Below are 12931 nucleotides of genomic sequence, written 5' to 3' on the forward strand. Positions count from 1 at the left end.
CATGGGTTTTCACATTTCCCCAAATCGCATTAACAGTACAAGGCCCTCCCGACCATTTTCCCCTTGCTTACCCGCTTCAGATGCCCAATTGCACGTCGACATGTCACACTCCATCGCAGATGGGCATGACTTGGCCTTGTGTCCCGGCTGGTGGCATCTAAAACAGGTAGCGGAAAGGAGGGAGCAGAGGTTAAATATCTGTCCCGTTGCTGTTATGGCAATGGGCCAGGGTCAGCAACTACCCCAGCTGGGGGTATAGGACCCGGTCCCAGTGATGGTGGAGCAGAGAGAGGAGGTGGTACTCGGCTGTTCCATTGTGCTGGACCGGTGAGTAGGCTCTTCAGAGGTTAACCCCACCAGGGATTCTGACAAATAGGTAGCCTTCCTGCACTGCCCTGATTGACACCGGGTCATTGATTACCATCATCCGACCGGAGGTGCTGCAGCAGGCAGGACGGACTAGAGAGCAAAGAGTCTGCCCAACCCCAGTGCAGTTGAAGACCATCACTGGGGAGCTGGCACTCATGGAAGGGAAAGGATGGAAAGTATGGAGGCGTGACAAAGCACCATGAAGTTTGGCTGCCTGCAGTACAAGACCACTGCATTCTCGGGCTAGACTTCCTACAGCGTCCACTTGCACCATGGGAACATCGCCGCCCCTGACTGTGTCAACCCTGGGCTGGTGCTGAGGCCTCCCCTGGAACCCTTGACCATGTCCGACGGCCCCTCCCCTGCACCTAACCGCTGCTGCCTCACCTGCCACTGGCCACCCGAGAGTCCCTCAGCCACCCTGCCACCCCCAGCACTAATCACCAGCAATCAACCTGTTGCCCCAATCATCCCAGCCCGGGACCTGGTCGGTAGTAGAAACGGTCTGGTGCAATTGCTGCGAGAGGCACAGCTGTGGGCATTGCTGGCGGAGTTCCAGGACAGCTTCACTGCCTGTCCTGAGGAGACCGGCTGCACTCACCTGGTGCAACACACTATTGATACCAGTGACGCCCCATCAGACAGCAGCCACGCCGACTCCTCCTCGCCCGACAGGGAGTAGCGGACAGAATCCTGACAGTCCCTGGGCCCCCGCCGTGGTGCTCGTGCCTAAGAATAACGGAGAGTGGCACTTTTGTGTAGACTACCGCTGCCTCAATAACACCACAAAGAAGGATTTTTACCCCCTGCCATGCATAGATGAGTCGCTGGACTTGGTGGCTGGCTCAGCCTGGTTCAGCTCCCTGGATCTCCACAGCGGCTAATAGCAGCTATGCCTTGAAGCCCACCCCAAAACAGCTTTCTCCACAGGGAGAGGACTCTGGCAGTTCAAAGTCCTCCCTTTCGGAGTGTGCAACGCACCCGCCACCTTCAAGAGACTGATGGAGTGGGTACTGAAGGACAACCCCCCCCCCCCAATGCTGCCTCATCTACTTGGACTACCTTGTGGTCCATGCCGCCACCTTCGACGCCGCCCTAACCAACCTGAGGCAGTTTACCTAGCCTTGCAGCATTTTTTGCAGAAGGTTCGAGGGAGACATGTGCTTGTCCGTACAGACAACACAACAGTGGTAGTTTACATCAACCACCAGGGCGGCCTCAGGTTGCCCACTTTCCATTACGTGGCCTGCAAGCTTTTGCTCTGGGCACACAAGAACCTCTTCTCACTGTGGGCAGTAACTCTCAAGGAGAGTTCCCACAGCCTCAGAGTGGAGGCTCACCCCGAGGTGGTGAGGCCTCTTTGCCTCCCAGGAATCAACCCACTGTCCCCACTGATTCTCCATAGTAGGAGCCGGGGACCCGCTGGCAGCAGATGCCTTGGCACACCAGTAGCTAAGGCAACTGTTATATGCCTTCCCACCGCTCGCCTTGCTCTCGCTATGTCTGGAGAAAATCAGGCAGGACTGGGCCAAGGTGCTCCTAGCCCTAGCTACTTGCTACTGGGGTTCCATATGGTAACGCACAAGGCAGCCTCTCGGCTTAGCCTTGTAGCATTCTAATCGTTCTGCAATCTTTCCCTTGCCACGGTTCTGGTACACAGAACTGTAGAGGCTTTGGAGTATATTTGTGTGTTTCAAAGCAAGGTTCGACGTTCTTGTGGAAAATAAAAATGCTCATAAAAAATCACAATAACACGTTAAAAAATAATTTTGACAAATATTTTTATATGTGAAACAGCATTTTATTACTCACTGTAATATAGTTAGGGCTTCTAGTTTTTGGTTTTTATTTTCCATCTCTCTCCCTCCCTTTAAACCTTATTTAATAGTTGTTAAGCCATAACTGAATACCAGATTGTTTAAATTAGTGACACACTACCAGAAACTAATGCAGTGGAAATTAATAAGATGAATTCGGTAATTAGAGCCAGAAGGAAATGCAGGTTCAAATAGAATACGGGGACATCAATGCACGTCGTTTGTTAACTCAATCAAGATATGAGGGTAAAAGAAACAACTTCCTTTGGTAATTAGTGTTTGATTAAGAAAGCGAATTGGCTCAAAATATGCCTACTCATGTGATCAGAAATAAAACCCCAAAACTAGAAGCCCTAAATGTAGTAAAGTTAAAAAAATTAAAAAAAAATCACATGTTCATTTGACAATCTGGATGTAGGCAATACAGGATAGTTCAGGATTTTCAGTAGTTTAATGTTAAAAGTCAAACTTTAGAGCATACTAATATCAATTATTTAATTTGTGCAAAATCATATGCAGGACCAGCTAACATTTATGTCATGTTAATGTCATGTTTATGTCAAAAAGCATAATGCACATGCAATGTCTTCATGATATTACCTTGAATGTACTTCAGTAAATTGTAAGAAATATTGAATGTTCTCATGGCAGAGTTATCTCCTTAGACCGACACCTTTCCTGATGGCTTTTGTACAAGAGGCACAGCATGCTGTTTTATAGTAGGAATAAATACAAAGTCTGGCTTGTACCACCACATTGCAGTTGAAGTACATATCTCTGCAGTTTTCATCTAGGAAGGAAAACAAAATATTAACTTATATTAGGATATACGTTTAGTTTGACTTTATTCTATTGATTTGGAAGAATCTTGTTTATAATTTATTTAGTTTACTATGATTATTTGTTCCTAAATATGAACCCTTGCAGAAACACTGTCTGAACTGTTTGTGTTACATGATCTGCAGCCCCATAACTTAGCTTGCTGTGTGGCAATCCAGAAAATCTAGCAAGAGAACAGGAAACCAAAAGCAAATTAAGGGGTTTAAAGTACAATTTAACCATGTTCTAACTATACCTGTATAGTTTACTAAATACAGAATTAATGTGCATATCAATAGGTCTTAATTTATTATTTCAGCAGCCCTACCTATTTCAGGGATGCATTGATGAAAGTTGCATTCTTCTCTATCTTCTGGCATGAGGAATGGGTCACAGCTGCCACTCAGCGTCATGTCGTCTGCAAGACAACGGACTTCTCGCACCCTGTAGCCACCTTCACATGGTTTTGAACACTAGAGAAAAAATGTAAAGTTTCTTATAACACATGATTTGTATATGTATTAATATACATTTCTTTCAGAGTTTACCACACACTATATAAAATGTATTTATTAAAAAATAAAAACATTCCTACTTTCCAACAAAGTAATTGATATTAGTTTACTTACAGCAAACAAAATTAGTTACTGGTCTGCAGTTTGGAGGTATCTGAGACCTGTATACAAGTCTACACTGCTGAAAGACTGTTTAATCTTATTTGTATTGTACTTAGTGACATTAACAAGATTATCAAAGAATCCTCATTAAAGAAACAGCTATTGGTATTAAAAAGAGTTAAATGGTGATGGTATTTAGATCCATAGCTGTTTATATATTTGCAATAGACTCCTTGATGTGCTTAGGAAATGTATATGAAAATATACAGGGACTTTATAAACAGCACTGAATAAAAAACCTTTGCATATTCTAGAACATTCACTTTGTACTGGACAACTATGAAGTTCTAAAAAACAAAAACCATTATCATAACCCTGGTTCCTTGAAATAGAAATGTAACCATTACCTCATGTTTATTTAACCTTTAATACTGTTTAACACTTGCACTACGCTGGACGTAGTGCAAGTGACGAAGTCGCGCCCACCCCCGAGGGCAGAAAAGACTGCTGACACAAACATTGTCATCATTTTTCCTTTCACCGACCTGAAGCTAGGAGAGATCTACAAACAGATAAGTGACACACTTATATCTGATATATATATATATATATCTTTATCGCTTGTGTATTACACTTTTGCGATTATTACGTGTTATAGTAATTTTACTTCATGTTTTGTGCACTCATCCGTGGTTGTTCATGTAAGTCCCTCAGCAGCCTTGTGTTCCACGCGAAGCCAGCAGCTCTGCTGCTCCTTCCCCGGGGACACAAACATCGTCATAATTTTTCCTTCAGGCCTGCTGCAATCAGGCCTGCCGACAGCAATTCCGGGCCCCAAGGCAGAACAGTCAAAGGCCCCCTTAGAAAGGGACGGCTGAGGGTTAGGACACTACTTTTTATCCTAATAACACATTAGAACCCAATATGCATAAGTTGTGGAAGCACAAAGCGCAAAGAAAACACGCAAAATATCAATTAGGCTAATTAAACACCAAATCGTGATTCATGATGTGTAATCTAAAAATAAACTAACAAAAAAATATACAAGATGTAACTGAATATGACCAACAATATACAATAATAAAACAGGTATTTAAAAATGTAAAATACTCACATAATATGGGGAAGGGGTCCTAAAATGCAACTCTTCTGGATTTTTTTGCAGCAAAATCATCAATTATGTCTTGAAAGTTCAATGACCTGGCAAGATTGTGCTCAAAACCAAGAAGAGCAATTTCTTGTCTGATTGTTGATCGGTAAGCTTTTGATTTGCTTCACTTTGCTAAAAGATCTTTCGGCTTCAGAAACAGTGACGGGTATGGTACAGAAAATCTGCAGAGCTACAGAGACCTTAGAAAAAAGACATTCCAACTGAAGCTCATGAAGTTTATTTAACAGCTCTAGTGGTTTGAGAGGTGCATAGGAGGCACTTTTTTACACAGAGAATTGTGAGGGTCTGGAACCAACTCCCCAGTAATGTTGTTGAAGCTGACACCCTGGGATCCTTCAAGAAGCTGCTTGATGAGATTCTGGGATCAATAAGCTACTAACAACCAAATGAGCAAGATGGGCTAAATGGCCTCCTCTCGTTTGTAAACTTTCTTATGTTCTTATGTTCATATGATGATGTTTGTGTCAGCAGTCTTTTATGCCCTCGGAGGCGGACGCGACTGCATCACTAGCACTGTGTGCAGCTTTGGTATAGCTATTCAGGTTAAACAGTATTAAAGGTTAAATACCCATGAGGTAATGGTTACATTTCGTACTTGATAGGGAACACAACTATCATGTTGCAATTTTTTTTCTTAACACCGTGAAGGATTTGAAAAAGAACAAACAACACCTTCAAAAAGTCTACATCATGAAATTGAAATCATAACATGCATATAACTATTGATAACATGTTTTAATAACGTGTGTTTACTGCCTAACTACAGATTATAAACTTTAAGGGCACTGAAGCCCCTTTGAAAAACAAATGTATCAATTACATACATACCCATCTGAGGCTGTTCTCCAACTCTGGAGCAGTACTTTGTTTTTTTCATTACAGCCAGAACAGAAAATGTGATCTCACGCATGTAGCATGTGAAACCTAAGCTTCCATATTGAATCAAATTAAGTTTGTTTTATTGTCTTTATTATAATACCAATTGTGTAGTCTCATCAGCCGCTTCCAAACTGATCACAACCTACCATCTTTTGTCAGCAAAAAAGAAAACCTTAGAATTATTCTTAATCTTTATTAAACAAAAGATACCACATGAAATCCCCCTAAGGCTGGTCGAGTAAAAGGCTGAGCCATCGCTCCTGAGCAGTATTTTGAACGCTTTGGGCTCGATTCTCAAACCAGTGGTAAAACTGGAGTTAAGACTGAGATGTGTTATTAGTTTGTTAGTCTGCTAAGAAATAAATAATAATAATAATTAGTTTGCATGAATAATTAATTTGCATTAATACCACCCTTTTACCATGATAGTGGGACTCTGTGTCTGAAAAAATCTGCATTCAAACAACCCCTGCATTAGTTAAAGTAATTTGTAAATAGTTTTTAAATAGAACAGTTTTTATACCAATTTGACTTTTACATCTGAATAAAAATACAACACGCATGTGTATGTTTTCTTTCATTGGGGGGCCTTTTAACAGGAAACAGGTGTGATCCAGATGAACCAATCTGAGAGAAATAGCTGTGTTACTTTTATGGGTCAATAATTCTTTGAATTTGGGTGTAGATAGCAGATTTAGGACACACTGTGAATAATGTAACAAGATCAAAATTTACATTGGCTATGTTTACAACAAAAACAGAGGCAGCATGATATAAAAGTAGTGCTATTATTCGTGAAAACAATGCACTTGACCCTGTCCTTATTTATTATGACATGGGTTTACAACAAACTTCCAAGTGCCTTGTCAAATGGGTGTCATTTTATGGTTATTAAGGAGAGGCTATGCTAATATTGTGGATACTGTGCCATGCATAAGTACTGTAAGTACCATCAAATAAACATGCATTGCATTAAAAAAGGTGTTTACAATGAAGTGGTAAGATTTTAGAACGATATAACAGAAGCGTTTTAATTTTATTTACTTAATCGTGGCTATCCAGGTTTACAGCAGATGTAACCGCAGCATTGTATTTGTTCTCTGCTTTTTTTTTTTATCTCCAAGGTTGGTTAAATGCAATTATTCATGAATTATTTCTATTAAGATGCCCTCATAGCACAAACTAGATTTGTTAATGGACTGTGCTAATTTCTTTTTTAAAACTACGTACTATTAATATGTGCGTTGTTTTCTGGTTACCCCTCCTTACTCAGCAATGTGACCACAGTTTCACTGTAAGATGAACTTCATTCAATGTAAAACAAAATATGTCTGGTAAAAGAATCCTACCTCCAATTTTTGTGCTGCATGGAGATTTTAGCTTGCTGCTGAGATTTTAATGGTTTTATCAGCGACAATCTGGAAGTTTTCTTATCTCAGCTATGCTGTATTAGTAATTTATATTTGTAAAAAAATGTACAATATAAAACAGAATAAGCTGTTTTGAAATTATTCAGAGAAGTCTGTTGTGAAATTCCTGAGAATGTACTTTTGACAATAATGGAGAAGCACTGATATAGCCAGGGGTGCAATTCGTTTTGAAAATGGGTGCTAAACTGTTTTAAAGAGCCTAGTAATGCTACATGATAAAAAACCTGCCTTAATCAAGGCCCCCCCCCCCCCCCCCCCTCTTTCTGGCACAATAATTTAAGATTGCTAGCACTATATGGTACCCTGGTGCTAAAATCTAGGGCCATAGCTATATATATTGTGAGATAGAGGGTTGTGAGAGACAGCAGGGAGGGGGTTAAAACCTCCCTGCGAAAGAAATGCACATGTTGTTTAATTGTTTTATTGTTTTGTTAATTTGTTTATTGATTAATTATCACCCGCACCGGGGTACAATTGTAAATTAAAACCAGGTGCAGGGTATTTAAGACGTGCAGCTTGTCTGCACAGGGCTGCTGAGTAGAAGGAGGCAGAAGGAAGGTGCTCTGCTTCCGAGCAGTCGTAAGTGCGGTGTTAAACCTGTGTGGTTGTGGTTTTTACTAGCAGGTAAACGGCTTAGCCGTCCTGCAAGGTAGTGAGGGAAAAACCTGTTTAGTTAGCGCTCCAGTGGGAGTTAGGTGTTTGTTTGTATTTTGTTTATTTTTGTGTTTATTAAAATAATAGCGCGACTGCGCTTAAAAACTCCATTTCTCGTGTCTTGGGTCGTCTTTTTAAAGGGGCAACGAACCCGAGCGAGGGTGAATCTTTTACATATGGTGGCAGAAAGTGTGGGCGCCCCTACGACCCAGAGAAGATGGATTTGTTACAAATGATCGAACAGATCACCAAGAATGCCGTTGCTCAGGGAGAGCAACTTGAGAGATGGGGGAGAGAGATGGGGTTGGCACCGCAGAAGAGAAGGGAGCCAACCGAATTGGAGCTGTTACTCCAAAAGTGGGAGCAGGCTAGCGCAGCTCCGCAGTCGAGCCAGAAAGGGAGGAGCTGCCGCTGCCAGAGCCCAGAGGGGAGGAGCTGCCGCTTCCGGATCCCAGAGGGGAGGAGTTGCCGCTTCCGGAGCCCAGAGGGGAGGAGCCGCCGCTTCCGGAGCCCAGAGGGGAGGAGCCGCCGCTTCCGGAGCCCAGAGGGGAGGAGCCGCCGCTTCCGGAACCCAGAGGGGAGGAGCCGCTGCTTCCGGAGCCCAGAGGGGAGGAGCCGCCGCTTCCGGAGCCCAGAGGGGAGGAGCCGCTGCTTCTGGAGCCCGGGGAGGAGGGGGAACGCTTATCTCCACCACAGCCCCGACCACCACCCCTACGGTCCAGCCGGCGCTGCTGCGTCCAGTCCCTCACTCCTTGCTCCAGGACACCCGGCCGGTCTTCCCGGACCTTCCTGCGCTGGACCTAGAGCCCAGGAGTCTGCAGCACTGGCCACAGCTTTGCCCCTGGTTCCCTGCTCCGCTCTTCCCGAGCACCCAGACGTCACTGGGCCGCTGCCAGGCGTCGCTTTCGCTCCCCCTGTTCGCTGCTTCGCTTCCCCTGGGTGATCGGACATCACTGCGCCGGTTCCCAGGGGAAGATCTCTGTCCACTGATGCATCCTCCAGTGCCACGGTCTACGCTCCGGTCGCCCCTGTCGAACCGTTGGGTCCCCTTGTCGCCGGTGCGCGGTCCTTACCTGGCTGAGCCGGGATGTGGACCGATCCACCCTCAAGCCTGCCCGAGGAAGAGGGCAAGAAAGGACATTTATGGACTTGAGGGTGGGTGGTTGTGTTTTAGGGGAGGAGGTGGCCGTCTCGTGGCCTGTGTCTTGTAAAGACAAGGGGGGGGATATGTGAGATAGAGGGTTGTGAGAGACAGCAGGGAGGGGGTTAAAACCTCCCTGCGAAAGAAATGCACATGTTGTTTAATTGTTTTATTGTTTTGTTAATTTGTTTATTGATTAATTATCACCCGCACCTGGGTACAATTGTAAATTAAAACCAGGTGCAGGCTATTTAAGACGTGCAGCTTGTCTCCACAGGGCTGCTGAGTAGAAGGAGGCAGAAGGAAGGTGCTCTGCTTCCGAGCAGTCGTAAGTGCGGTGTTAAACCTGTGTGGTTGTGGTTTTTACTAGCAGGTAAACGGCTTAGCCGTCCTGCAAGGTAGTGAGGGAAAAACCTGTTTAGTTAGCGCTCCAGTGGGAGTTAGGTGTTTGTTTGTATTTTGTTTATTTTTGTGTTTATTAAAATAATAGCGCGACTGCGCTTAAAAACTAAATTTCTTGTGTTGGGTCGTACTTTTAAAGGGGCAACGAACCCGAGTGAGGTTCGATCGTTTACAATATATATATATATATATATATTTAACATATTCTTGTCCCTTGCCTTATTTATTCTGAAGTTGTGCAATAAGCATTTACTAATAAGACATTTGTAACAGGATTACAGAAGATAAGGGAGTTTATAAGGAATCTAAACAAATCTTGAAAATTATAGTATGATAATGGTTTGATGACATCAGAATTCTAAAAAAATTATATTCCATTGTGCCAGAAGTCATTGTAAACATAACCATTGAACATTAATTTGTGAAAACATAAAAATAATGTTTTATTTTTGCTACAAATTCTGAAAATTCTTTGGAAAATGGTTAAAAAAATGTTAAACAGTGCAAATATGCAGTATAGAAAGGGTTAAGCAATAAATATTACATTATCACAGATTTGAGGATGAAAAGAGAGGTTGTGGGATGATACAATTATTTATATTACTTAGTTTACCATTATGTATACCTCTCAGCCAACCAGAATTCAGAAATTATGTTCTGTACCGGGGTTATGCCTCCAGCCTTCTGTCCATCTGAATGAACACTTACATTTTCGCATGCATCTTTAGACCCGCTTATCCAACGGTCATGAAACTTGGTATTAACATTATTTTGTTTAAATGATTGAGAATATCAGATTCACACTAACCTTTCGAGTATACAGTATCAATAGACTAGCTTACCAAATTATGATTTAAAATGTCATTGCTAATTCTTACTCTACAGTATACTAATCTGTACTTACTGTTGAGACATGCCATGATCATCAACTTTTTCATCATTCTGACAGGTCTGATGGGGGGGGGGGGATGTTACTGACAGGCTTGTTGATTGAGGCAGTACTGACGTTTCAGTTCATTATTATGAGAAAAAAATGTTTGAAATTGGTGTATACCACAGCCGGTAGATGGTGTGAACATTTCTGTCAACCTATTTTCTATTTGTTATTTAAATAGTTTCCTTGACAGCTCATCCCTGCTGTAGAGTAACCAAGACAAAACTTGTGAAAACTATACAACATTATTACTCCATCTCTATAGTCTACATATTAATAAGAATGAATTACAGAAATGAATATAGAGTATAGACTAGAGTAATCATGTGGTCATACATGCAAACAGTTTTATTTTTTTTTCAATTAATGTTTTACATTTTGTAAATAGCTGTATATTAAGCACACTATTTAAAAAAGTTGTTATATGCTACTTTTGATCTCTAAGGTAATGGATTTATCACTGTTTAATTAAATTGTGTGGTTTGTCTTTTTATTTGGATACAATGGGGGGGGGTGTGTAAAAAAACAGTGTTACTGTATCGAACTGGCAATGTAATAACGACAGCTTTGTAGCAAGTGATTTTCTAATGAAATGTGTTAATTAAATCAATCCGTTAATGCTTTGAAATTGAGTCGATGAGGTCGTTAATGAACACATTTCTCGTTAAAAAGCTTAATTGTCGCAGGTCACGTACACTTCCTGTCTCAAAGACTAGATGATGGGAACTGGTCAATCAAAGTGCATGTTAACGAGATCAAGACAAATGAATGGAAGCATAATTCACTGTTATGGAAAGTACTAGCTTACAGGGAGACGGCTCTCCCACCAGCGAGCAGCAGCCAAGTGGAAATAAAAAATAATGGGAATAACTATTTTGTGTGTAATCTGTGAACTTAATTTAAAATTGTGCATTTTGTCATCCAGAATGTACATTTATTTAGAACACTTCACATATAAAATGATTTACGATTATCTGGAGTGTGGATAAAAATCCGACGGCACAGATTCGGAGGCATATTTTGCCACAGCTTACTTTTTTAATGTTAATTTTGAAATCTTTTTTTGGTTAAAAAGAAAAAAAAAATACCGTTTTTTAATGGGGGGGTAAGCCATCTATGTAGGCTTGGTTGGAATTTATTTTCTTATGATGACATTTACTTTTGTCTGTATTTTAGTATGTGCGATTGTAGGCTATAAATAAATATGTTTGAAGTGACTTTGGTGTTTGTAGTTGTTAGTTATTATACATGTATATCATGTATGTAACATTTAAGTGGTAGTGCCCGTCAATGACGGCTCTACCATGTCGTAGTTGACCGTGACGGGAGTTATGTGTCCCGAGCCGAAGGCGAGGGTGATAACGAAAGGTCAACTATCACACGGTAGAGCCATCGTCGAGAGGGCACTATCTCTATTAGAAAATTATTTTTACCATTGTTTTCTTTAATAAAACACCTTAAAACCTACATTTACCTTGAACTTGTACTGATTCGTTGGGTACCTTTCCGCTGAATAAAGATGTTCTAAGAAAATAGTCCCGAACATTTTTTTAAATAAAAAACAAGGACAATACAACAGTTTCACTCACCGCACTCCATTCTGTGGTGAACCACTTTGCCCCACATTTCTTCAGATAACAGTTATTTTCTGTAGCTGGCTTCTCAAGCCGACTGCATTCGGAGGGCTCGACCACCACTAAACTGCTATTTGACCTTTTCAGGCAGACCACACTCCTGCTTTTAGTGCCATTGCCACATTCAGTTGAGCACTACAAAACAATAAAGGTTGTCAATTAATACTGTATTTTAACAAGTAAGCAAAACATTTCATGTTTTCTGTTTAGCCTAGCTTTTCGTCTATCGTGGACTGAAATGCATCACTCTCACTAAGGACACTTAAAGAGCACCATGATACGGGTAAAATTACAGTTATCTTAACTGCTGTACTCTTTTTGTTTAGAAGCCAACTTCCCAATGTTTCGGTATGTTTAACATACTTTTGTCAAGGGAAAGTGTGTTTGGAAACAAACATTGGAGGTATTTATAGGCTTTTGATGCCATAGTAACCAAAATAAATGTGGTTATTGAAATAAAACAAAGCTACAATGTTAACTGGTCTGCAATCGGTAGCCATCCACCAGCACTGATTATATCGTACTTAGCTTGATTAATGGGTTTGCAGCGATCCTGAATTTCTAAAAGAGTACTCTGTCGAAATTGACGGGTTTTATTTGTTATTGTTATTATTATTATTATTTATTTATTAGCAGACGCCCTTATCCAGGGTGACTTACAGTCGTAAACAAAAATACATTTCAGGAATCACAGTACAAGTAAGAATACAATTAAGAGCAAGATAAATACAATGACTTTGGTTCCAGCAAGTACAAGTATGACAAAATACGATTCAATAATGGAGCAGATAACAGTGTCAGTGATAGTTACATCAGGATCTAATTAAATACAAAATACTACAGATTAAATAACACCTGTGACAGATTACAGTACTCTAAATACAGGATTAAATGCAAAAAAAAATGTGTTGTTGTATTGTTGTTGTCTGTAGCAGGAAAACGACTAGAGTGTTTTTTGAGAAGCGAAAGCGTGTTTAGCACAGGTGGTGGTACAGCAGACTAGATGCACTTCTATGATACTGGAACTCCCTTTGACAGTAGATACAAGGAACCATCAGAAAGCT

At 41.3% G+C, this 12931-nt stretch overlaps 1 protein-coding gene across 1 annotated transcript in view; it reads right to left on the reverse strand.

The window, feature by feature from the left end:
- Positions 1 to 1743: 1743 nt before the first annotated feature.
- Positions 1744 to 12931, reverse strand: part of LOC117408863 (thrombospondin type-1 domain-containing protein 4-like) — a 74381-nt gene continuing 63193 nt past the window's right edge. Inside the window, exons 10-12 of the mRNA XM_034014236.3 lie at positions 11823 to 12002; positions 3334 to 3478; positions 1744 to 2976 (exon numbers count right to left, since the gene is read on the reverse strand). Of these exons, the coding sequence (XP_033870127.3) occupies positions 2840 to 2976; positions 3334 to 3478; positions 11823 to 12002 (462 nt within the window). The 3' untranslated portion in view covers positions 1744 to 2839. The remainder of the gene's footprint in view (positions 2977 to 3333; positions 3479 to 11822; positions 12003 to 12931) is intronic.

This window comes from Acipenser ruthenus, chromosome 2 (assembly GCF_902713425.1).
Source record: "Acipenser ruthenus chromosome 2, fAciRut3.2 maternal haplotype, whole genome shotgun sequence".
NCBI classification, from domain to species: domain Eukaryota; kingdom Metazoa; phylum Chordata; class Actinopteri; order Acipenseriformes; family Acipenseridae; genus Acipenser; species Acipenser ruthenus.